We start from the raw sequence: 26,385 nt of genomic DNA on the forward strand, positions 1-26,385 counted from the left end.
AATCAGGATTAGTTGATTGTATTGGTTTGGGTAGATCTGTTGGTGGCAATTTGTTGTTTTGGCTGGGTGGGGGTGTTGGTTAATTTGGTTTGGTTGGGTAGATGGGTGGGTGGGAGGAGAAGTTAATTTAATTTGGAGTCTGTTCAGTGTGGGTTGGTAGTTGGTGAAGGGAACTCTCATTTCTCTCCTGTCTCTCTCTTCCCTCTTTTTCCTTTTTTCCCTTCCCCCCTTGTTTTTCTTTTCTTTCTCCCCCTCTCTCCTTGTTTTCTTCTTTCCCCCCCTCCCCTCTTTTTTGATCCTTCTTTCCCCTCTTCCCTTCCTTTTCCCTTCTTCCCCTCCCCTCTCCCCCTTTTTTCCTTTCTTCCCCCCTCCCCTCTTTCCTGTGCATAACATAATGTTCCTGTCTAATTCTTTGCCGTTGCTGGTAGTTTGGCCGGTGTCTTCTTTTTCGCTCTCTCTGTCCTCTCCCCTTCCTTCCCCCCCTCCGTTTTCTGTTTGCAGTTTTTTTTTTCCTTTTTTCCCGCTTGATTATCTTCCCGCCCTATTTGTTCCCGCTCAATTTCTGACAGATTGTTTAATGCCCCTTCCCCCTTCTTGGGTGGGGTTTTCGCCATTTAAGATCCTCTCCCTCCCCCACCTAATTTGCTTCCCGCTCAATTTTCTCGATGTTTGTTTGGTATCCCTTCCCCCCTCTGGTGTGAGTAGCGTCCGTCTGAATCCCTCTCCCTCCCCCACGTAATCGAGACGCTATTCCCTCGCAAGACCCCCAGTCGTTCGTGGGCAGTCTCCCCCCCCCCTCTGGGCACAAATCAATTTAAATCATTTATAATTTAATAGTTAATCAGTTGAATTAATTAAGTTGTTGTCCGTTTGAGTCTTTCTCTTTCCACTTCACGAACCCCCCCCCCCCCAATTGGGTGTATCTTTCTCTTTCTCCCTTGCCTTTCACTTCCCTTCTCTCCTTAGCTATTTGTAAAGCTTCCTCAGACAGCCATTTTGATTTCTTGCATTTCTTTTTCTTTGGGATGGTTTTAGTTGCCACCTCTTTTACAACGTTGTGAACCTCCGTCCATAGTTCTTCAGGCACTCTGTCTATCATATCTAATTACTTAAATCTATTTGTCACCTCTACTATATATTCGTTGGGGATATGATTTAGTTCATACCCGAGTGGCCTAGTGCTTTTCCCTACTTTCTTCAATTTAAGCCTAAATTTTGTAACAAGAAGCTGATGATCGAACCACAGCTCCTGGTCTTGTTTTTACTGACTGTATAGAACTTGCCCTTGTTGATACAGCCCAAAATGGCATTTGCCTTTTTTACCGCTGCATCACACTGCCTGCTCATGTTTAGCTTACAATCCACAAGTACCCCAAAGTCTCGTTCACAGACAATGTAATCTGTGTATCCCCCATCCAGTAGGCATGCTTTTCATTTTTCTGACCCAGATGCAGAACTTTACACTTATTTTTATTAAATTGCATCTTGTTCTCATTTGCCCATTTTTCCATTGTGTTCAGATCTCGTTGAATTCTGTCTCTATCTTCTGGAGTATTTGACAGTCCTCCCAATTTGGTGTCATATGCAAACCATTAACAACAACGCTTTGAGTGTGGTTCTGTAACCAATTTCCTATCCACCTAACTATCTGAAAATCCAGATTGCAGTCCTTCAATTTAGCTATCAGAACATCATGGGGAACCTTCCTCCCAGAAGACAAAATGGACTACAGCTGCCCCAAGTGTAAACTGGTAAGACTTTTGGAGGAAAAGATTAGGGGATTAAAAAACAGAATTATTACTCTGACCCAAAGTAAGGAAGGGGAGGAGTTCATAGACCAGAGCCCTGCAACTCGGAATAAAGACAATACAACTAGTCCTGAAGAGGATAAGGAGATTGACCACAATAGGGAGCCTCTGCAGACAGTTCGGAAAAAGACTCAACGGCGAAGAGCGAGACAGTTCTCAGGGCCTTTGGAGCTCCAGAATAGATTTCAGGCCCTTGCAGAGGAGGTGCAAGGGTCAACGAGGGAAGACGTCCCAAAACAAAGTCCAAGACAAAGGGAAGAGGCCACGGGGACAGGAGGAAATGGAGTTGAGAAGAAAAAAAAAAAGGAGAGTACTGGTAATTGGAGACTCCCTGCTAAGAGGAATGGATCGCCATGTGGCTGGGCCCGACCCCCTAACCCGAGAGGTGTGTTGCTTGCCAGGGGCAGGTCTACAGGTTACTAGGCACTGTAGATCAATCATCAGAAAGGCCAAAGCTGAGAGTGAGCTAAGATTGGCCAGGGAAGCCCATTGTAACAAGAAAAGATTTTTCAGTTATGTGAGGAGCAAACGTAAAGTAAAGGAGGCAATAGGCCCACTGTTGGGTGCAGATGGACAAACTCTAACGGAAGATGCAGAGAAAGCAGAAAGGCTTAGTGCCTATTTTACATCTGTTTTTTCCCACAGGTCAAAGTGTTTAGGCACATCTAGAGATGGCCATAGCCAAAGGACAGTGTCTGGGTGGCAGGTTAACATGGATAGAGAGGTTGTCGAGAGGCATTTAGCTGCACTGGATGAGTTCAAATCCCCTGGTCCGGATGAAATGCACCCGAGAGTACTCAAAGAACTTTCCAGAGAACTTGTACAGCCCTTGTCCGTCATCTTCGGAACCTCTTTAAGGACTGGAGATGTCCCTGGGGACTGGAAGAGAGCAAATGTTATTCCAATCTTCAAAAAAGGGAGGAAGGATGACCCGGGAAACTACAGACCAGTGAGTCTGACCTCTGTTGTGGGGAAGATAATGGAGCAGATATTAAAGGGAGCGATCTGCAAACATCTGGAGGACAATTTGGTGATCCAAGGAAGTCAGCATGGATTTGTCTCCAACAGGTCCTGCCAGACCAACCTGGTTTCCTTTTTTGACCAAGTAACAGGTTTGCTGGATCGGGGAAATTCGGTTGATGTCATTTAATTGGATTTTAGTAAAGCTTTTGACAAGGTTCCCCATGCATTTCATCCGGCCCAGGGGATTTGAACTCATCCAGTGCAGCTAAATGCCTCTCGACAACCTCTCTGTCCATGTCAACCGGCCACCCAGATGCTATCCCTTGGCTACTGCCATCTCTAGATGTGCCTAAACCTTTTGACCTGTGGGAAAAAACGGATGTAAAATAGGCGCTGAGCCTTTCTGCTTTCTCTGCATCTTCCATTAGAGTTTGTCCATCCGCACCCAACAGTGGGCCTATTGCCTCCTTAACTTTACGTTTGCTCCTCACATAACTGAAAAATCTTTTCTTCTTACAGTGGGCTTCCCTGGCCAATCTTAGCTCACTCTCAGCTTTGGCCTTTCTGATGATTGATCTACAGTGCCTAGTAACCTGTAGGTACTCTTCTTTAGATCTCTGTCCTTCCCTCCATTTCCTGAACATTTTCCTTTTCTTTCTTAGTTCCTCTTGAAGTTCTCTGTTCATCCAAATAGACTTCTTAGAGCTCCTGCAGTGTTTTCGTCTTTCTGGGATAGTCATTGATTGAGCATGCAATAGCTCCTGTTTGAGTAGCGCCCACCCTTCACATGCTCCCTTCCCTTCCAGCATTCTCGTCCATGGTGTGGCACTCATCATGTCTCTGAGTTTATTAAAGTTTGCCCTACGAAAATCCAACATCTGCGTCTGGCTACAAGCTTCCTTGCCTCCCCATCTCAAAAGCAATTCTATGAGGACATGGTCACTTCCCCCTAAGGTCCCCACCTCCTTCACCCCATCCACCAATCTTGCCTGTTGGTCAGTATTAAGTCCAGTATGGCTGAACCTCTTGTGGGTTCATCTACCATTTCTCAACCAGGCAGGTCAGAAAGTTGCATGACTGAGGACGCTTTGCAGAGTTTGTTTCCCAGCACACATCTGGGAAATTGAAGTCACCCATGATGACAAGGTCCTGCCGCTTGGATATTTTCTCAAGCTGCTCACAAAGTGCAGTATCCACATCCTCTCGTTGGTCAGTAGCAGACACCAACCACCACACTGTTTGTTTTCCCCTCGCTTATTTTCACCCAGATGCTTTCCACTGAAGATATACTCTGCTTCACTAGAATTTCCTGACAGGTAAGCCCTTTCCTCACATACAGTGCCACTCCTCCACCTCTTCGATCTATTCTGTTTTTTTCTGAACAGTTCATATCCATCCACCATTACATTCCAGTCATGAGAATCATTCCACCAAGTTTCTGTGATGCCTACTAGATCATACCTTTCTATCAGCATGAGTTCTACTTCCTTATTATTGCTCATGTGTCACGGAATCACAGAATCATAGAGTTGGAAGGGGCCATAAAGGCCATCTAGTCCAACCCCCTGCTCAACGCAGGATCAGCTCAAAGCATCCTAAAGCATCCAAGAAAGTGTGTATCCAACCTTTGTTTGAAGACTGCCAGTCCTTAGGCAGCCTATTCCACTGCTGAACTACTCTGACTGTGAAAAATCTTTTCCTGATATCTAGCCTATATCGTTGTACTTGCAGTTTAAACCCATTACTGTGCGTCCTTTCCTCTGCAGCCAATGGGAACAGCATCCTGCCCTCCTCCAAGTGACAACCTTTCAAATACTTAAAGAAGGCTATCATGTCCCCTCTCACTTCGGGCGTTAGTATAAAGGCATCTGAATCCTTTTACTTTTGGTTCCCTATGAGCTGGCCTTCCTGGTTGGGCTGCCCCCGATCGGTCTCCTTCCTTACACTCCGTATGTTGAATGTCTCCTTCCCCTCGTGGCTTAAGTTTAAAGCTCTCCTGATGAATCTCCCCAGGTTCCTGCCAAACACATTCTTCCCCAGCTTTGACAAGTGCAGTCCATCAGGTGCTAGTAGGCCTTCATCAAGAAAACCTATCCCATGGTCCCAGAAACCAAATCCCTCCTGCCGGCACCAAGTACACAGCCACTGATACACCTCCATTATCTTCCTCTTCCAACGCATTCCTCTTCCGTTGACAGGCAAGACTGAAGAGAATACCACTTATGCCCCCATTTGCTTGAGCTTCCTCCCCAGATCTTGACAGTCTGTTTTAAAACTACTCCGCCTGCTCAATACTGGATCGACCTAAAGCATCCATGATAAATAGCTGTCCAGTTGCTACTTAAAGACCACCAGTGAGGGGGAACTTATACCCTCCTAAGGCACCCAATTCAACTGCAGAATTACTATGAGTATTTCTTCCTGATATCTAACCAATACCAATCTACATGTAGTTTAAAGCTATTACAGCAGGACCTATTCTCTACAGCCAACAGGAACTGTTCCCTGTCCTTCTCTAAGAAACAACCTTTCAAATATTTAAAGAAAGTAATCATATCCCCGCTCAACCTCCTCTTCTCCAGGCTGAACATTCTCAAGTCCCTCAGCCTTTCCTCATCGGGCTTGGTCCCCAGGCCGAGTCATGCTCTTCAATCTCCTCTGAACCTTCTAAATTTTGTGCATGTCCTTTTATGAACTGAGATCTCCAGAATTGCTCATTTTACTCCAGGTGCAATATGACCAATGCGGTAGACACTAGGACTATGACATCTTGTGATTTTGATGTGATGTCTCTGTTGGTACTGGCCAAGACTGCATTCACCTTCTCATCATACTGTTTGATATTTCGCTTACTGGGATGTTCGCTATTCCTCCCAATTCGATGTCATCAGCAATGTTACTGAGTAGGCCCTCCACCCTCTCATCCAGATCATTGATAAAAAATGTTGAAAAGTACTAAACCTCTGTGGCACAACAACATGCATGTTCCTACAATCTGATGAAACACTATTGACAGCTAGTCTAAACAGTTCCCTATCCACTTACCATTTGAAAATCTAATGTGCAGTCCTCCAGTTTACCCATCAAAACATCACAGAGAACCTTGTCAAAAGGTGAACAAGATAAAAAACATCAACTGAGGTTCCACGTTCCAGGAAGCCCATTATTAAAAGAAGAAAAACAGCTTGGTCCAGCAGGACCTGTTGGATACAAATCTGTGCTGATTTCCCTTGATCAACCAATTGACTTTCAAATATTTGCAGATCACTCCCTTTAAAATCTGTCCCATTAACTTCCCTGCAATTGACATCAGACTCACTGGCCTGAAGTTTACTGGGTTATCTTTCCTTCCCTTTTTCAACACTGGGATAACATTCGATCTTATCCTGTCTTCTGGCGCATCTCCAGTCCTCCAAGAGGTCCTAAAGATGAAGGATCAAGTTTTCGCAAGCTCACCAGAAAGTTCTTTGAGCACTATCAGATGCACACCATCCAGCCCAGGGGATTTGAACCCATCCAGTGCAACCAGGTGCCTCTCCACTACCTCTCTGTCTGTCAACTCACCACCCAGATACTATACCTTACCTATTAATATCCAAAGACCTGTCCATATTCTTCTGGGAAAGCAGAGGCAAAACAGGGACTGAGCCTTTCTGCTTTCTCTCTCTTCCCTGTCAGAGACTCTCCATTTTCTCCCAACTGCGGGCCTATTACCTCATTTACCTTACTTTTGCTCCTCACATATCTAAAGAAACTTTTCTTGTTATAGTGGGCTTCCCTAGCCATCTCACTCCCAAGCTTTGGCCTCTCTGATGGCTGACCTAGTGCCTTGTAACCTGCATTTACTCTTCTTTCGAGGTCTGCCCTTCCCGCCATTTCTTGAACAGTTCTCTGTTGGATCCCCTGTCATGTCTCTGCCTTGCTTGAGTGTGCAATAGCTCTTGTTTAAGGAGAGCCCACCTGTGACTTGATCCTTTCTCTTCCAGCATTCTTGGTCATCATGTCTGAGTTTACTGAAGTCCATCCTACAAAAATATAACATACACATCTGACTACAAACTTCCTTGCCCCCCTCCCATCTCAGAAGGAATTCTAGAAGGGCATGGTCTCTCTCTCCGCCAAGTCCCCACCTCCTTTTACCCCACTCATCAGCTCTTGCCTGTTGGTCAGTATTAAGTCGAGTACGGCCAAGCCTCTCGTAGGTTCTTCTACCATTTGATAAATTAAATTGTTGGCCAGGCAGGTCAGAAAGTTGCACCACTCCACCTCCTCTTTAACCTTCTCTGGGTTTTTTTGAACAACTGATATCCATCCACAACTGCATTCCAGTCATGGAAATCATTCCACCAAGCCTCTGTAATGCCTACTAAATCTTCTCTATGTCTGCATGAGAAGTTCAAGCTTTTCCTTTTTATTGCCCATGCTTCAGGCATTGGTATATAGACACTAGAAGCCTCTTACCCTTGGTTTAACTTGACCTGGCCTTCCAGAGAGGCACTGTTATTTGCTCTCCTACATTAGAATCCCTATGTTGGATATCTTCCCCTGTGGCTTCAGTTTAAAGCTCTCCTGATGAATCTCCCCAAGTTCTTGCCAACCACATTCTTCCCCAGCTTGGATAAGTGAAGTCCATTCTGTGCTAGTTAGCCTTCGTCTAAAAAACCTTACCCAGAATTCAAATTCCACCTGCTGGCATCACTAATGCCACCAGCAATTCGCCGCCATTATCTTCAGCTCCCAACTGGCAGGATCAAAGAGAAAACCACTTGTGTCTCCATTTGTTTCAGCAGCCTCCCAAGATCTTCATAGTCTGCCTTAATATGCACCATTGTGTTTATGGCCATGTTGTTCATTCCCACGTGGACCATCACAAATTTATTTATTCATTGATTGATTGATTGATTGATTGATAGATTTCTATACCGGCCATTTCTTTGCAGCTCTGGGTGGTTTACACAGAACATTATAACTTACATGAAACATTATGCAGACTATAACATCAAAACAACTTTCAAAAAACATCAAAACATTCCAAAACTACAATATAATAACAATTAACAGTAAGTTTGGGAGAGTCATGGGCAGGCGTCTGGGGTTTGATCAGTTTCAGCATCCAGCCTGTAAAGCTTTAATCTTTGCCCCGGCAAGTAACACATCTCTCAAACTAGGGGGTCATGCCTAGCCACATGATGTTCAATGACCCTCAGCAGAGAGTCACCAAGGACCAACATTTTTCTTTGTCTTTGAATGCCATTTCCTCTTCTCCCTATGCCCTCTTCATCTTGAATTTTGTTCTGGTTCATTCTCTGCCCTCTGCAAAGGCCTGAAGTCTATTACCGAGCTCCAATGGTTCTGAGTGGTGTCTTGCTCTGTGCCTTTGGGCTCATTTTGTAGTGGTAAGGGGCAGCCCCATAGGGATGTCAACCCCCTCCCCCATTTACCTTTTGGAATGGCCTCTTCATTCCTATGCAGATTTATCCAACTCCTGTCAATGAAATCCTCTCCTTCCTTTATTTTAATCCTCTCCACCAGGCCCTTAATCTTCTCCTCTAAAAAGCCCTTTCAATTTACACTTCTAACAAATGTAGTCCATCTTGTCTTCAGGGAGGAAAACAAACATAGCACGCTCTTCGCAGATGACTCCTTGCAGATTATTGTCTTCCAACTAGATTCCTTCATTCTAGAATCTTATCTTTAGGATAAAGTTCCCGGGTGACCCCCAAACCAATCTCCAGGCAAAGAGCCACAGGTCATAGCCTTTTGGCCGTGCCAAGGGCTTGCACCACTGGCGAGGAGGGGCCTTTAAACTCACAGGGTCACAGATCATCACTGGGCAGGGCTTATAATCCCTCTATCGCACACCACTCCAGCACACACTTCCTTGATCAGCCACACAAAAAAGGACTTAACAGTATTTAACAGAAGCCTCTCTAGCAGGCTACAAAACACTCACTTGCCCATGCCCTTGCCATCTCTCTGGGCACTTTATGGCAGTAATCTTGTGGCTTGGTAAGTGGGTGGGAAGGGAATTTTTCTGATCTTCTTCTCTAATCATATTGTGAGCCACCACAGGCTAGCTGGCTAGGAGCAGAGGCATACAAACTAGTGAGTTCTCACTCAAACACACAGCAGCCTGAAGAGACACAAAAAAAAAAAACCCTAACCTCGCCAGCAACTCTCCACCTGCTCCTTGCCATCTCCCCTGCTGGTCACCTCTGCCTTTTGAAAAAAGCAATTTGAAATCAGAAGCTTATCTAGAATGTGCATCCTTCCATCCTGGACCAGACTGGAACTCTTTTGGCTCAGGAATTAAACACGTCTGATCTCATAACAAACCAAATCCATATTGTAAGGAAAGAAATCAAACCATCAACAGCCACCTGTATGCCACCTATATCTAAGCTTTTGTCAGGAACCAGGCAGAAGATGCCCAAGGCAAGTCCTTGCAAAGCCAGTCCTCGAGACCACAGGTTTCGTTAAATCCAAAAGGAAGATTTATTCAAAGGCAACGACAGGCAAAGTTTGATGAACACACTTCTTGGCAGAGACAAAGGATCGAAGCCCCCCAATGGGTACTTGTAAAGGTATCCCCTGTGCAAGCACTGAGTCATGTCTGGCCCTTGGGGTGACGCACTCCAGTGTTTTCATGGCAGACTCAATACGGGGTGGTTTGCCAGTGCCTTCCCCAGTCATGGCCGTTTACCCCCCCAGCAAGCTGGGTACTCATTTTACTAACCTCGGGAGGATGGAAAGCTGAGTCAACCTTGAGCCGGCTGCTGGGATCGAACTCCCAACCTCATGGGCAGACAGCTTCAGACAGCATTTCTGCCGCTTACCACTCTGCGCCAAGAGGCTCTACTGGGTAGTTATACAGGAGACCAAATAGGGGAGGGGGGAGGAGTAAGGTACAAAGGTGGGAAAGTACACTGGTTCCCAGCAGGGCCAGCTGGTCCCTGCTTTGATCTGTAAATACTACATTTGTTGAGACTTCATAGACACCAGCAAGGTCATTGAGAGCAAGGAGAGATAACACATTCTACCGGCAGACGCTTTGGTATGCAAATAGAGGACAGGGACCAATAGGCGAGTTATGGTTTTATGGCAACAGCCAGGGAGACTCGGGTCAGGGACTTGGGTTCATGACAGCTTTCTCTGATGGAGTTCCTACCAGGTGTATATGGCCTGCCTATTGAGGTGAGGATAGCTCCTAAGCATCTATCTTCCCAAAGAAGAGGCATTTTTATAAATGGAAAAAGCATTGCCGTTTTAATGTCTGAAAATGAATATTCAAAGAATATTATTGACTGGATGCATTACACAAATTGCATTTAATTGTTCTCTAGTTTTACAATTCTGTTGAACTGTGTAGTTTATTCAGTCATTCAGTATCCTTTATTAGCAGAAAATATCAGATGTTTAATGCTATTACAATTATACCCCAAAATCAATTAAGTATACAAATTGTCAAAGTATAATTATATTCGTTTTGACACAATTGTTTCATGTCATCTCACTGCTAAAAATAAAAACCATGCCATAGCTTATATTATTCTCAGGCTTTGGTTAGACATTAAAAAGTCTGCCTTGTGATCCTCTGAGAGGCATTTATTTAGCCGTGGATTAAAGCATTTCAAAAAAATTCCAATGTAAAATGGGCAAGAAAAAAACACACATGCTAAAGATTCTGTCTTTTGTAGCCCACAGGGACAAACTCTCTGAGCATAAAGGACTTTACTGAATGTGTCGGTTGCATATATTATATTGGCCACTTATGCATTGTTTTCTAATTCTGGAATCCGCCTTGAGCCTCCATGAGAAGGCAAACGACACATTAATCAAATAGTCTGTGGTTCAGGTGCAAAGACAAAACATGTCTGGCTACAATACAGAGGCATTCTGCTTCTGAATCATGAATTACAAGCCCAGAGCATACTTGCCTTTTCAAGACTGTTGATAACCGCCAGTTGTGCTACTTTCTTTAGGGCTTTGAATTTAAACACCGTTTCTGGAAAAATAATTATATATATATATATATAATTCAAGCAATGAACTGAAATGACACTATAACTGTCCTAGCACCCCACAGTATTCATTTATTGATTAATAAGTAATTAACCTAACAATCCCCCCCCCCATTTTGACTGGCACATAATAGCTACCCATTACTACAGAAATTTAGGTTTCAAAGTCATCAGAGACTGTCACAGCCCAGCAGTCAACAGAAAAAGAGGAAGCCTTTTCTCAAATCTTGCAGCTGATGTTACTTTGCATCTCATGAGAGGCTTTTTTTGGCTCTTTTTTATATTACTAGTAAAGTATATAGATATATATGGATTGTCTGATGAAGATCTATTCAAAACAGAATTTGAAGAAGAAGAAGAGTTGGGTCTTCTATGCCGCTTTTCTCTCCCCAAAGGAGTCCCAAAGCGTCTTACAGTCGCCTTCCCATTCCTCTCCCCACAACAGACACCCTGTGGGGTAGGTGAGGCTCAGAGAGCCCTGATATCACTGCTCAGTCAGAACAGCCTTATCAGTGCTGTGACTGGCCCAAGGTCACCCAGCTGGCTGCATATGGGGGAGTGCAGAATCAAACTCAGCTTACCAGATTAGGAGTCTGCACACCTAACCACTACACCAAAATGGCAATATGTAGTTAGTCAAGTATGATAAAACCTTTTTGCTGTATTATTTATTTAGACATTTACAGAATTTATTTTCTGTGTATTTTACACACTTGTTATTGGAACACTGACTATGTAGTCACATTTCATCAGATGATGGGTTCAGATGGTGTTTTCAATTTCAATTTATAATAACTCCTATCTTGTACAAGTGTACTTTATTTCTGCATATTTCTTTTCCCCAGTCTACTAAATCTAATTCAAACATACCCGTTAAATCAGTTCCCAATAATGTTAGGACATCTGAACCGTTTCTGGTTCAAAACTTTCCCGGAAACCCACACATGGAAGTATTTCTCTGAGCAAACAGGATATATGCTATCAATAAACCTTTTGTCCACTTTTTCAAAATTCTGGTGAATCACCCCTTTGCACCCAAGGGGCTCAACAATGGTAGATTTTGCCTCCTGCATGCCAAGCTGGAGAGCCCAGGCTGGCCCAATCTCATTTGATCTCAAGAGCTCAGCATGGTTGCCCCTGGTTAGAATATGGGTGGGAGGCCTCCAAGAAATGCCAGGGTTGCAACTCAGAGGGAGGCAAAAGCAAACCACCTCTGTTAGCCTCTTACCCTGTAAACCCTACAGGACCACCCTAAATCGGCTGGGACTTCATGGCACTTTATACGGATCCTTTTTGGCTGAAGAGCAGGATAGTAGATGAGATTGCTACAGGCCTGTCTCAAGAACTATAAAAATACTTTGGATGGGCCTAGCCAATCAGACTCAATTGAAATAAAAATGTTCAACCCTACCCTGATCATAGGCTCTTCTCCAGGAAGTCCTTCCTTCTCATGAGGTGGCCAAAGTATCTGAGTTTCATCTTCAGGATCTGGCCTTCTAAAGAGCAGTCAGGGCTGATCTCCTCTAGGACTGACTGGTTTGTTCGCCTTGCAGTCCAAGGGACTCGCAAGAGTCTTCTCCAGCACCAGTCTTCTCCCTGGAGAAGAGCCTAACGCTGGGAGCGATTGAGGGCAAAAGAAGAAGGGGACGACAGAGAATGAGGTGGCTGGATGGAGTCACTGAAGCAGTGGATGCGAGCTTAAATGAACTCCGGGGAATGGCAGAGGACAGGAAGGCCTGGAGGATCATTGTCCATAGGGTCAATTCATTGTCCATGGGTCGGACATGACTTAGCACCTAACAACAACAACACCCTGATCATCTCACCTTGCAGGATCCGCTTCAGTTTAGCACAGTCCACACTGATGTACTGCAAGAGCTCTATGTCATGAACGTCAGCATTGTCTTCAGAGCACACAGTCAGTTCCTGTAATCTAGGAAGACAAACACCAGCTTCTTAACACAGAGGAAAAAGGAATCAAGAGACTCGGCACTCTCATCATAATGAGTGGAAAAGGGTCAAAGGGATGGCATTCACAAATGGAAAGGTATGCTGACCAAAGTACCCAGATTCAGGCTGCTGTGTTGCAAATCAGCAGAGGCAACTTGGCCTTACTTGGGATTCTTTTTAAAGATTTTAGCTTTCTAAGAACCAACTTTTCATTCTCATGAAACTTTACAGGGAAAATTCCTACATGTAATGTGAAGTATTCTGCACAGAAACTGGGTTAACACACTGAATCAGATGAGGATCCCCTTTTGTGGTTGCATCTCTCCCTCACCTCCATCCAATGCAACACCAGGCAACTCCAAGGCTCATTGTGCCAAGTCTTGTAGCTTGTCATGCAACTTGCCCAGCTTGAAGGACAAGAATCCACATGGAGCTCAGACAACTGAGAGCACGTGGAGAGAGCTACTGGGGAGAGTTGCTGCTGACCAGGTGAGGCTATTGTGCTGCCTGGGTGAGGTGATTGCTGGTTAATTGTTGGGAGGATTAAAAAGGGCTGCTCCTCACCAGAGGCGCGAGAGACAAAGGGCTCTTGGCCTGTGGCTCTTGGCCTGGGATTCTTGGCCAAACAATTAGAATCATCACTAGATTATATTTCCCTAGTACTTGCACTGCCTAGACATTACAATGGACCTTCAGGACACTCATCCCATCATCTGCAGTGAGTGTGACATCATTGGCTTCCTCCCAGAAGACAAGATGGACTACAGTTGCCCCAAGTGTAAGTTGGTAAGACTTTTGGAGGAAAGGATTAGGGGATTAGAAAACAGAATTATTACTCTGACCCAAAGTAACAAAGGGGAGGAGTTCATAGACAATAGCCCTGCAACTCGGAATAAAGAGAATACAGCCAGCCCTGAAGAGGATAAGGAGATTGACCACACTAGGGAGCCTCTGCAGACAGTTCGGAAAAAGACTCAATGGCGAAGAGCGAGACAGTTCTCGGGGCCTTTGGAGCTCCAGAATAGATTTCAGGCCCTTGCAGAGGAGGTGCAAGGGTCAACGAGGGAAGACGTCCCAAAACAAAGTCCAAGACAAAGGGAAGAGGCCAGGGGGACAGAAGGAAATGGAGTTGAGAAGAAAAAAAAAGAGGAGAGTACTGGTAATTGGAGACTCCCTGCTAAGAGGAATGGATCGCCATGTGGCTGGGCCCGACCCCCTAACCCGAGAGGTGTGTTGCTTGCCAGGGGCGAAAATTAAAAATGTTTCAGAACGGCTGCCCAAACTCCTCAAATCTATGGATCGCTACCCATTTGTGATGGTCCATGTGGGAACGAATGACATGTCCCTGAATACCATCGCTCCTATTAAAAAAGACTATCAAGATCTGGGGAGGAAGCTCAAGCACATGGGGGCACAAGAGGTATTCTCTTCAATCTTGCCTGTCAAGGGAAGAGGAATGCGTTGGGAGAGGAAGATAATGGAGGTGAATCACTGGCTGCGTAGTTGGTGCTGGCAGGAGAGATTTGGTTTCTGGGACCATGGGATAGGCTTTCTTGAGGAAGGTCTACTAGCACCTGATGGACTGCACTTATCGAAACTGGGGAAGAATGTGTTTGGCAGGAACCTGGGGAGATTCATCAGGAGAGCTTTAAACTAAAGCCACGAGGGGAAGGAGACGATCAACGTAGGGAGTGTATGAAAGGAAAACGATCGGAGGCAGCCCAACCGGCAAGGCCAGCTCATAGGGAACCAAAAGTAAAAGGATTCAGATGTCTTAATACTAACGCCCAAAGCATGGGCAATAAAAAGGAAGAGTTGGAACTTCTCATGCTGATGGAAAGGTATGATCTAGTAGGCATCACAGAAACTTGGTGGAATGATTCTCATGACTGGAATGTAATGGTGGATGGATATGAACTGTTCAGAAAAAACAGAATAGATCAAAGAGTGGAGGAGTGGCACTGTATGTGAGGAAAGGGCTTACCTGTCAGGAAATTCTAGTGAAGGAGAGCATATCTACAGTGGAAAGCATCTGGGTGAAAATAAGCGAGGGGAAAACAAACAGTGTGGTGGTTGGTGTCTGCTACCAACCGCCTGACCAACGAGAGGATGTGGATGCTGCACTTTGTGAGCAGCTTGAGAAAATATCCAAGTGGCAGGACCTTGTAAACATGGGTGACTTCAATTTCCCAGATGTGTGCTGGGAAACAAACTCTGTGAAGCGTCCTCAGTCCTGCAACTTTCTGACCTGCCTGGCTGACAATTTAATTTATCAAATGGTAGAGGAACCCACAAGAGGTTCAGCCATACTGGACTTAATACTGACCAACAGGCAAGAGTTGGTGGATGAGGTGAAGGAGGTGGGGACCTTAGGGGGAAGTGACCATGTCCTCATAGAATTCCTTTTCAGATGGAGAGCCAAGGAAGCTTGTAGCCAGACGCGGATGTTAGATTTTCGTAGGGCAAACTTTAATAAACTCAGAGACATGATGACTGTCATACCATGGACAAGAATGCTGGAAGGAAAGGGAGCATGTGAAGGGTGGGCGCTACTCAAACAAGAGCTATTGCATGCTCAATCAATGACTATCCCAGAAAGACGAAAACACTGCAGGAGCTCTAAGAAGCCTATTTGGATGAACAGAGAACTTTAAGAGGAACTAAGAGAGAAAAGGAAAATGTTCAGGAAATGGAGGGAAGGACAGAGTTCTAAAGAAGAGTACCTACAGGTTACTAGGCACTGTAGATCAATCATCAGAAAGGCCAAAGCTGAGAGTGAGCTAAGATTGGCCAGGGAAGCCCATTGTAACAAGAAAAGATTTTTCAGCTATATGAGGAGCAAACGTAAAGTAAAGGAGGCAATAGGCCCACTGTTGGGTGCGGATGGACAAACTCTAACGGAAGATGCAGAGAAAGCAGAAAGGCTTAGTGCCTATTTTACATCTGTTTTTTCCCACAGGTCAAAGTGTTTAGGCACATCTAGAGATGGCCATAGCCAAAGGATAGTGTTAGGTTAACATGGATAGAGAGGTTGTCGAGAGGCATTTAGCTGTGTGTGAACGAGACCTTGGGGTACTTGTGGATTGTAAACTAAACATGAGCAGGCAGTGTGATGCAGCGGTAAAAAAGGCAAATGCCATTTTGGGCTGTATCAACAGAGGCATCACATCAAAATCACAAGATGTCATAGTCCCATTGTATACGGCACTGGTCAGACCACACCTGGAGTACTGTGTGCAGTTCTGGAGGCCTCACTTCAAGAAGGACGTAGATAAAATTGAAAGGGTACAGAGGAGAGCGACGAAGATGATCTGGGGCCAAGGGACCAAGCCCTATGAAGACAGGTTGAGGGACTTGGGAATGTTCAGCCTGGAGAAAAGGAGGTTGAGAGTGGACATGATAGCCCTCTTTAAGTATTTGAAAGGTTGTCACTTGGAGGAGGGCAGGATGCTGTTTCCGTTGGCTGCAAAGGAGAGGACACTCAGTAATGGGTTTAAACTTCAAGTACAACGATATAGGCTAGATATCAGGAAAAAAAATTTCAGTCGGAGTAGGTCAGCAGTGGAATAGGCTGCCAAAAAGGTGGTGAGCTCCCCCTCAATGGCAGTCTTCAAGCAAAGGTTGGATACACACTTTTCTTGGATGCTTTAGGACAGTGGTCCACAAGCTTATGCTCGCTGCGGACCGCTGCTCTGGAGTCCGGGGAGAGGGCGGGCCGGGGTCCCGCGCACGCGCGGCAGCCCCAGCGCAAACGCGCTTGCGCGGCAGTCCGCGCAGGCGCGTTTGCACCGTCGCCGCGGCTGCGGCTCCCCCTCCCGGCCCCTCCGAGCCCCGAGCAAATCGGCCGCTAAAGTCCCTCAACCTATCTTCATAGAGCTTGGTCCCTTGGCCCCAGATGATCTTCGTCGCTCTCCTCTGTACCCTTTCAAGCGGCCGATTAGCTTGTGGCTCGGCAAGCTTCTCTTCCCTCCCCTCCCGAAGCGAGAAGCTTGCCGGGCCGCAAGCTAATCGGCCGCTTTGGCGGCCGATTTGCTCGGGGCCTGGCGAGCTTCTCGCTTCGGGGGGGGGGAAGGAAGAAGGAGCTGTGGCCCGGCACCGGGCCGTGGCCCGCGGGTTGGGGACCACTGCTTTAGGATGCTAAGGGCTGATCCTGCGTTGAGCAGGGGGTTGGACTAGATGGCCTGTATGGCCCCTTCCAACTCTATGATTCTATGATTCTATGAACACCTGCTTTGCATTTTAACATGACATGGGGAAGGAAAAGGGCACGCATTCACATCTCTGCCATATAAAGCGGAATGCAACACTAACTAGTGCCTGAGTGTCAGACTGTTTTTTAGAATAGAAACTGGCAGCCTTTTAACTTGTCTAAAAAGTGACCCTCTTAAATTTCAATGGTTCCAGGCTATTGAACAAAAATTAGCCTCCATTGGCATCGATCTGAACTCCCTACTACCTCTGGAAGAAAAATGTATCTTCCGGATTATTAAACAGAGAATATTAGACCATGAGCAGCAGGAACTCATACCTACCCAGCCTCGAGTCTGCTCAGCAGCATTCTTTGGCATCATTATGCAGAGAAATATTATGCCTTCATATTTGCATCTCCTTGATGTCCCGCCCCTGAGAAGAGCTTTTCTCCTGGCACGAATGAATGCTTTCCCCTCAAAGGTCTTAGAGGGAAGATTCCACCATATCCCATACCATGCGAGACTCTGTCCGTGTGGTTCTGGTTGCCCTGACTCTGTCTCACACATTTTGTTAGATTGCCCCTTATATGAGCAGTGTCGGGATGACAGCTTTGTTGCCTTGCTGGGAAACAAGCCTTCTGTAAGTAAATCTATGACCTTGCAATTTCTGCTCTCTGACAAAGACCCAGAGGTAACCATTTTAGTTGCCAGAGTTTTAACTAAGATGCTTTTATAATATGCTGCCTACCTTGTATTTTATCTTTTATAGTTTATTTAATCATTTTAAGATCTGTTTGGTTATGTAACCCCATTTTACTATTTTGTTGAAATTTTAAACCCTATTTTTATATGTCTTATACATTTTATGCCAATAAAAGGTTACTGACTGACTGAAGCCTGAGTGGGGTTACTGTTTAACGAATAAGAAAAAAAACAAGGAGACTGACTAGCAGCATTAAAAGAATATTTTATTTCTAGACCACCATTTCCTGGTGGGCTTAGGGGGATTAACAACAACGTTTAAAACAATTATAATAAAACAATTTCAGTAAAATGGTAAAAACTGCTTCCTGTAGAAGATCATACCTGTGAGGGCTGCACTTTTTTTTGGGGGGGGGGGTTCTATGTGCAAGTGGCTTTTGAGCTGAGAAGCCTAGATCAGCGGTCCCCAACCTTTCTCAGGTCAGGGACTGCCTCCGGGGTGAGGGGAGAGCCAACGGCCCGGGTGCTGCGCAAACGTGCATGCACAGTTGCCGTGCATGCGCGTTTTTCGCCACCGGGTGCCTGCGCCTGCCTCTTCCTTCTCGCTGTGGGCCCGGTACCGTGGCCTTCGCAGCCCGTCACCGGGCCGCAGACCAGGGGTTGATGACCCCCGGCCTAGATGTTTTTCTTCTGGCTTCAACCACAGGCCTGGCTTTACAACTCCATTTTACAGTCCCTCTGGAATTGTTTGATATCATGGTCCTGGTCGAAGGCCATTTTATTTTCTTGGGGCCACGGATTTTGGCTGCTAGATCTTAATGTTCTTTGTCGAATACTAGGGAAAAGGCAGTCTCAAAGTTATAGGCATCCCAAACTGTAAGCATCAAAGCCTTGAACTTGATCTGCTCTCCAATCTGGAGCCAATGCAGCTGGGAGAGCACAGGTGTAATATATGCTCTCCATGGAGCCCTCATTAGGGCCCAGGCTGCTGTGTTCAGGACCCACTGAAGTTCCTAGAGCAGTTTCGAGGGAAGAGGGAATTAGAGAAGTCTAATCTGAAGGTGACTGTTGAATAGATCAGTGTTGCTACGCAAGCCAACAATAGTAGGGTGTAAGCTGTGCTGCGTTGCGTAAACTGTTACGTACGAGGTGAAGTTGCCTTCTCAGTCAGACCAGGCTTCTGTTAAAATTATTGCCTAGTCTGCCCTCCGGAAGCTCAGATAGAGGCCCTTCATGTTACTTTTAACTGGAAGCATTGGGGACTGAATCCAGGACCTTCTGCATGCAAAGCAGAGAATCTACCATTAAGGCAAACTCCCACAGATAATCATCAGGCCATCTTGACAGTCTGCGTGCATTTTTCCTCCCCCTACAAATTTTAATTCACATGTATTTGAGTAATTTTTATTTATTTAATTATTCCATTTCTAGGCTACTGCTCCTGGCCAGCCAGCTCGCTGCAGCTTAAAACGTAATAAAACAGCCATAAAAACTACATTAAAAAATTACATAAAAACACTTGGAGCTGGGAGAAGGAGAAAGTGGTATCTCAGGAGCTGACTGCTAGCTCCGCCCTCTGATGAGTGGGCCTTTGTGCTATAAAAGGATCTTGCTTGCAGAGGCAAAACTAAAAAAACAAAGGAGTCTTGGGTTCTGGATCAAGCCAGAAGATTCTGTAAGGAGGAAAAGGGCAAGATATAAAAGGACGCTTGGCTGTTGGCTCTTTGTTAGATGATAAAGCCAAAGGATTCAGTGAAGGGCAGGAATGTTTCAGAAGCATTTTGGATAAATCAAAGTGGCATGATGACTGAAGAAGCTGAAGTAGTGACATGTTCTGTCTGCGCCATGTTTGTCTTCTTACCTCAGGGGGATGGTTTTTACATGTGCAGCAAGTGTAAATTAGTGGCTCTGCTGGAGGAGAAGGTGCGGGGATTAGAGGAACCCTTGAATATATTGCAAGGAATAAAGGAGGGTGAGGAGTTCTTGGACAGAACTGATAAAGCACTCTTGAGAGATCAAGTGCAGAAGGAGGGAAACTTATCAAAACAAATACAAGAGTTCAGTGAAGAGGGTATTAAATGGAAGGCTCTTATGCAGGGGTAGTCAAACTGCGGCCCTCCAGATGTCCATGGACTTCAATTCCCAGGAGCCCCTGCCAGCGAATGCTGGCAGGGGCTCCTGGGAATTGTAGTCCATGGACATCTGGAGGGCCGCAGTTTGACTACCCCTGCTCTTATGCATAGGAGTAGAAGAATAAGGAGAAGCTCTGCCCCATTGATGTTCAGCAACTGTTTCAAGGATCTGCTTGATCCAGGAACACAGGAGCATGAGCAATTCCCCACGAAGAGCAAGCCCCCACAAAGACCAGGAAAAGAGTCACAGGCCTCCACAGGTAAGAGTTCTAGAACTTATCCCCCGCAGACCCCACAAACCCCAGGAAACACTTCACAGGCCCCCACAGGTGAGAGTTCTACGTCTGCTCCCAAAGGTAGAAAGAAACGGGTACTGGTAATAGGGGATTCCCTGCTGAGAGCCCCAGAGGTAGACCAGACTTGTCTCGAGAGGTCTGCTTCCTACCTGAAGCATGCATCAAGTATGTCACAAATCGGCTGGACAGGCTCATAAGCCCACAGATCATTACCCCTTCCTTCTCATCCATGGAGGAATAAATAATACTGCCGAACACAGCATGGAACGTATTAAGAAAGACTCTGTGCATCTGAAGGAAAAGGTAAGGGATCTAGGAGTGCAGATTGCGTTTTCATCAGTCCTTTGTGTAAGTGGCTATGCCTTAGGAAGGGAGAGAAAAATCATGCAAGTAAATGATTGGCTATGTCAATTTATTTATTTATTTATTTATCATACTTCTATACCGCCCTCCCCGGAGGCTCAATGGGGTCGACAGGAACGGTTTGGATTTCTGGATTATGGTCAACGATGTCAATATGAGGGGCTACTATCAGGAAACAGTGTGCACCTCACAAGGGACGGAAAAAGTATTTTTGGGAGAACCCTTGCAAACCTGACAAAGAGGGCTTTAAACTAGATCCAAAGGAAGAGAGAAACATAAATTCAGAACCTGGTGTGATGGCAAGAAGTGAAGATGGGAAGATTGCAAAGCTACAGGAAATAGCACATTACCAGGGAACTACTAACTTACAAGAAAGTTCAAACGCCAAAGCCATAGGGCACACAAAGGATAGATTATGATGTCTCTACACTAATGCACAGAGTATGAGAAAAAAGCAGGAGGAACTAATAATCCTAACAGAGGAAGGGCACTATGACCCAATAGGAATCATGGAAACTTGGTGGGATAATACTCATAATTGGAATACTAGAATGGAGGGGTACTATCTATTCAAAAGGGACAGTCAAGCAAAGAACGGGAGAGGTGTAGCAATATATGTTAATTTAGGAAATGGAAAGAAGGCCTTATTACAAAGGATTAATATAAATAATCAATCACTGTAGGGAGAGTAATAGAAAACATAAAGTTCAGTATGAGCTTAGGCTAGCAAGAAGTGCTAAACATAACAAAAAAGATGGTTCTTTAGTTATATTTCAAATAAGAAAGAATAGGGACACCATAGGACCACTGCAAGGACAAGAAAGTGAAATTATAACAGATGATGAAGAGAGGGCTGAACTGCTTAACTCCTATTTCTTCTTAATCTTCTCTACTGAGGGAAATAGTGCTCAATGTGGCAAAAACATAACACAACAAGGGGGATGGGAATAGTAGCCTGGGATCACTGTGGGGGCAGTTCATAAACACCAAGTTTCCTTAAATGAAACAAAATCTTCTGGGCAAGATGAATTGCACCCAAAGATACTAAAAGAACTTGCAAGTGTAATCTCTGAACCATTTCTTGAAGAGCAGGTGACCTGCCAGATGATTGGAGGCAGGCTAATGTTGTCCCCAACTTCAAGAAAGGGAAAAAGGAGGATCTGGGTAACTACCGACCCGTCAGCTTGACATCTATAGCTGGCAAAATTTTGGAACATATCATCATACAGTCAGTCCTTGAGCAGCAGGAACAGAGAGCTGTGATTTCTACGACTCAGCACGGGTTTCACAAGAACAAGTCATGCTGTTATTCGGCCTCACTGTGATCAGTTTTGGGCACCCCAATTGAAGAGGGATGTACACATACGAGCGTGCCAAGAGGAGGGCAACAAAGATGGTGCGGGGTTTGGACACCAAGATGTATGAAGAAAGATTGGGGGAGCTTGGTGTTTAGCCTGGAGAAGAGACTGAGAGGGGATCTGATAACAAACTTCAAGTATTTAAAAGGATGCTTCAAGTACAACGATATAGGCTAGATATCAGGAAAAAGTTTTTCTCAGTCAGAGTAGTTCAGCAGTGGAATAGGCTGCCTAAGGAGGTGGTGAGTGCCCCCTCACTGGAAGTCTTCAAGCAAAGGTTGGATACACACTTTTCTTGGATGCTTTAGGATGCTTTGGGCTGATCCTGCGTTGAGCAGGGGGGTGGACTAGATGGCCTGTATGGCCCCTTCCAACTCTATGATTCTATGATTCTATGATTCTATCCTGCCACAGATGCAAAACTCCTGTTAATTAATTATTTCGATTTTTATACCACCCTTCCATATGGCTCTGGGTGGTTTACATAAAACATTGTAGAACAGTTACATAGAACATATAACAATATAACAGATAACAATCATGACGTAACATGCCAACCAGAACAGTATTTTAACAGAATATAACACTGACAATCCCTGGGTACGTTCGATATTTCAGTCTGAGGGGAGGACCTGTAGATGTCAGTCGGCCTCAAGCAAATGCCTGGCAGAGGAGCTCCCTTTTACAGGCCCTCTGGAAGTTCCATTATTACCTAATTTGCTCCAGTTTTCAACCTAAGCTCAATGCTCAACTGAGAATAAAAATGTGTTTCTCTTAACACTGAGATCTTTTTCTGTAAGACTCCTCAACAATCTAGCAAACCTTCCAAGTATGGGCAAGGAAGACCTTCGACACACTCACCGGGTAGAAATGCGGCTAAACACGGCGTTGAAGTTGTTGCAGCTGAGAGAGAAGAGAACCCCAGAGGCAGAGTTGCGAAGTTCTGCTGCATGTTGATTCCCTTCCCGGTAGGTGTGAATGAAGTGACAGATCTCCGGCAACAATTGTTTGACCAACATAGTCTCATCAAGTCGCATAGTGTCCTTCGGTTGCTAAAAAAGTTAGAAGCCAGAAAGAAATAAGCTATCGAAGCTGGTTTGATAAATGAAACTCCGTATCTGAAGCACTGGGACACCAAATCCACTGGCATGGATCACAATATCACACAGCTAGCCACTGTAGTTTAAAGGACCAGGAGCACACCACGCACTCACATACTCCCCAACCAAGACTGCTGTGTGCCTGCTGGCACTCCACCAACCAGGGGAAGGAATAAGTAACTTTAAAAGTAGTTGGTGATGCCATGATGCCATTTCCCATTTTTGGTCAGAAGTAATGTTAGTCCTCTCTATGAAACACTGGAAACATTATGGTTTTTATCATACAGGGTCCTTCAATTCCTAGAGGGGTGCACACCATTACTGACTGCCAGCACCCTATATTCCCACCCTCACCTGTTGCTGGTTGCCAGGCTAGGCCTGTAACCCCTATCACCAATCCCCACCCCACTCTAACATCACCTTGTAATCTCCTGCCTCCAGTTGTTTAGATTAGCGATCCCCAACCTGTGGGCCGTGGACCACATGTGGTCCTTCGACTAATTGGAGGTGGGCTGCGAAGGACGCCTTCCCCCCCCCCCCGGCCCTTTACAACACACTTTGGGTGTCATTGTCTCCCATCACTCCCAGATTGGACTATCTCGTTGCAGAGAAACAAGCTCAGGGTTTCCATTGATTTGTCATTGTCATGAAAATAAAATGTTCCTTATGTTCATTGTTGTGGCGTGTCTGTATCTTATTTTGAAGGGATGTTTAAACATTACCATAGCGATCAGAGAGCGTTAGGGCAGTGGTTGAGAGTAGAGGAGTAAACTACCCTCCCACACCGGGCCTCAGTAAAAGGCGTTGAGTGGTCCCCGGTGATAAAAAGGTTGGGGACCACTGGTTTAGATCAGACAACCAATTTTGTTTGCTTTTAGGGGCCCAAACATTCAAGAGCCAAACTTACTTTTCAGCTCTCAGGGCTTTATATTTTAACTAGCAAGAAAGCCCATTGCAACCAATGGGCGCTAGGACCCAGGGAACACCGGCAGGCGCAGCTCTCTCTCACACAGCAGGAGCCATAGGAGGTAATCAGGGCTCATTAGTAGCAGGGAAGCAAGGGTCATTTGGGGCTTGTTTGCAGTTTGTCTCTGTCTCTCTCCCTCACAGCAGGAGCCATAGCAGGTAATCAGGGGCCGTTTGCAGTTTGGCAGGGCTCTCTGTGTCTCTCTCTCTCTCTCAGGTGTCTGACAGCAAAGTGGCTAGCTTCCAGGGAAGGCAGGCGGGAGCTGGAGAGATAGGGCGGGAGCTGGAGAGGGATTGGCCCTATTCCATCTTGGACAGCCAGGACACTCTCCACCCCAGGGCTGTTTCACAAATATTAAGAGGAACAATGGATAAGGATGATCATGTCCAGACTTGCTACTTATTGCTACCACAAAGCCTAATCCAAACTTTTCAGTTTCTGATCATTTTTTTAAGCTATAACAAAAGTACTATAGTGTATAAATCATTGTGTTAACCCTGGTTGTTCACAATAAAAAACAAACCTCTATTCTTCACCTAAACAAGCTTCATACGTCTACCAAACATCAACAAGAGACATCACAATAAATGACTGATGAAATTTCCTTGGTCCCACAATTGTACTAGTTTGCATGACACTGTGGGACCTGAAATTCGTTGAACAAACCATATTTGGCCTCCAAATAAGAATCTATCACTAATCTGCATTTTGAATTCCTCATCTAGAAGCAATCTACTGTTTAACAAAACTGAAGCTAGCCAACCTGCACAAATTGTGCAAGTAATATTTAATCAAAGAAGAAATTAAAGAACAAGTATATTAAAAATAATCTGGAGCATGTCTAAGATACCATGTTGATTGTGCAAGAACAGGAGGCAAGGTATCTCAGCCAAGCATCTCAGTTCCATTGAAGCATCCTACGATTCATGCTGTCAGGAAAGTTAATCTTGTTGTTTTCCCTCTGGTACAAAAACCTTCTCTGGCCATGTGCATGGTGGACCCCTAGGTGCATTAAGTCCAGTGTGGTGTCTGGATGACATGTTACAGAAGATTCACCTTGACGCTGCTGCATCCTTTGACCTTGGCAATAGGTCGTCTAAGAAAGAGCTGGAGTTTGATGAAACTTGGCTTTAAGCAGCACCATTATTATTATTATTATTATTATTATTATTATTATTATTATTATTATTATTATTATTATTATTATTATTATTTATTTGATTTGTATGACCGCCGCTCTCGGAAACCGGCTCGCGGCGGTTCACAATGTTCCAATACAAATACAATATATTAACCATTAAAATTCCCCATTAAAACCCCATTAAAACCCCATTAAAATAATGACTGAGTCACAATGATGGCGATTAAGAAACTATTCCCGTACAGGCCCACTGGATGAGCAGAAGGGAACGGATGGATAATTGGGCATAGGGTGGAACAATCTGGGGAACCAGGTCAGTCTAGTACTGGCCTCCCCCCTCCGGGGAGAGGGGTCCGATCTTAGCCCCGGGCCATCACCCGGCCTTAGACAAACGCCTGGCGGAAGAGCTCCGTTTTGCAGGCTCTGCGGAACTCAGAGAGCTCCGACAGGGCCCGCAGCTCTTCAGGGAGCTCGTTCCACCAGGTAGGGGCCAGGACCGAAAAGGCCCTGGCCCTTGTCGAGGCCAGGCGTGCCTCCCGGGGTCCTGGGATCATCAGCAGATTCTTACCCGCAGAGCGAAGTGCCCTGCGGGGGGCATAAGGAGATAGGCGGTCCCTCAAGTATGCAGGACCCAAGCCGCGTATAGTCTTAAAGGTTAATACCAAAACCTTGAACCTGATCCGGAAACAAACTGGCAACCAGTGCAGCTGCTTCAGCAGAGGCTGAACATGGGACCTCCAAGATGATTTAGTGAGGACCCGTGCAGCTGCATTCTGTACCAGCTGTAACTTCCGGGTTAGAGACAAGGGTAGGCCCGCGTAGAGCGAGTTACAGAAGTCTAATCTAGAAGTAACCGTTGCATGGATCACAGTGGCCAGGTGTTCCGGGGGCAGGTAGGGCGCTAGTAGCCGAGCTTGGCGTAGATGGAGAAACGCCGTCCGGGCTACCTTAGTGACCTGGGCCTCCATGGAAAGTGAGGCATCCAGAATCACTCCCAAATTCCTGGCTTGGGGCACAGATGACAATTGTACCCCGTCCAGGCAGGGAAGACGCGCTTCCTGTTCCTGCTCCCTTCGGCCTAGCCAAAGGACCTCCGTCTTGGAGGGGTTGAGTCTCAGGCGGCTCCTCCTGATCCATCCAGCCACTGCTTCCAAACAACTGGCGAATTTTTCTGGGGGGAGATCCGGCCGGCCATCCATCAAGAGATAGAGCTGGGTATCATCAGCGTACTGATGACACCCAAGCCCATAACTCCGTACCAGCTGAGCCAGGGGACGCATATAGATGTTAAATAACGTGGGGGAGAGCACCGCTCCCTGTGGCACCCCACATGGGAGTGCAAAGGAGTCGGATAACTCCTCCCCCACAGCGACCCTCTGTGACCTGTTCTCTAG

At 45.6% G+C, this 26,385-nt stretch overlaps 1 protein-coding gene across 5 annotated transcripts in view; it reads right to left on the reverse strand.

The window, feature by feature from the left end:
• NF1 (neurofibromin 1) overlaps positions 1–26,385 on the reverse strand; it is a 365,186-nt gene that overhangs the window by 290,503 nt on the left and 48,298 nt on the right. For all 5 annotated transcript variants that reach the window (XM_077311869.1, XM_077311867.1, XM_077311868.1 and 2 more), the window contains exons 4-6: positions 22,645–22,835; positions 12,619–12,725; positions 10,709–10,776 (exon numbers count right to left, since the gene is read on the reverse strand). In XM_077311869.1, the coding sequence (XP_077167984.1) occupies positions 10,709–10,776; positions 12,619–12,725; positions 22,645–22,835 (366 nt within the window). The remainder of the gene's footprint in view (positions 1–10,708; positions 10,777–12,618; positions 12,726–22,644; positions 22,836–26,385) is intronic.

The sequence above is a fragment of the Paroedura picta genome, chromosome 15 (genome assembly GCF_049243985.1).
Source record: "Paroedura picta isolate Pp20150507F chromosome 15, Ppicta_v3.0, whole genome shotgun sequence".
Taxonomy (NCBI): domain Eukaryota; kingdom Metazoa; phylum Chordata; class Lepidosauria; order Squamata; family Gekkonidae; genus Paroedura; species Paroedura picta.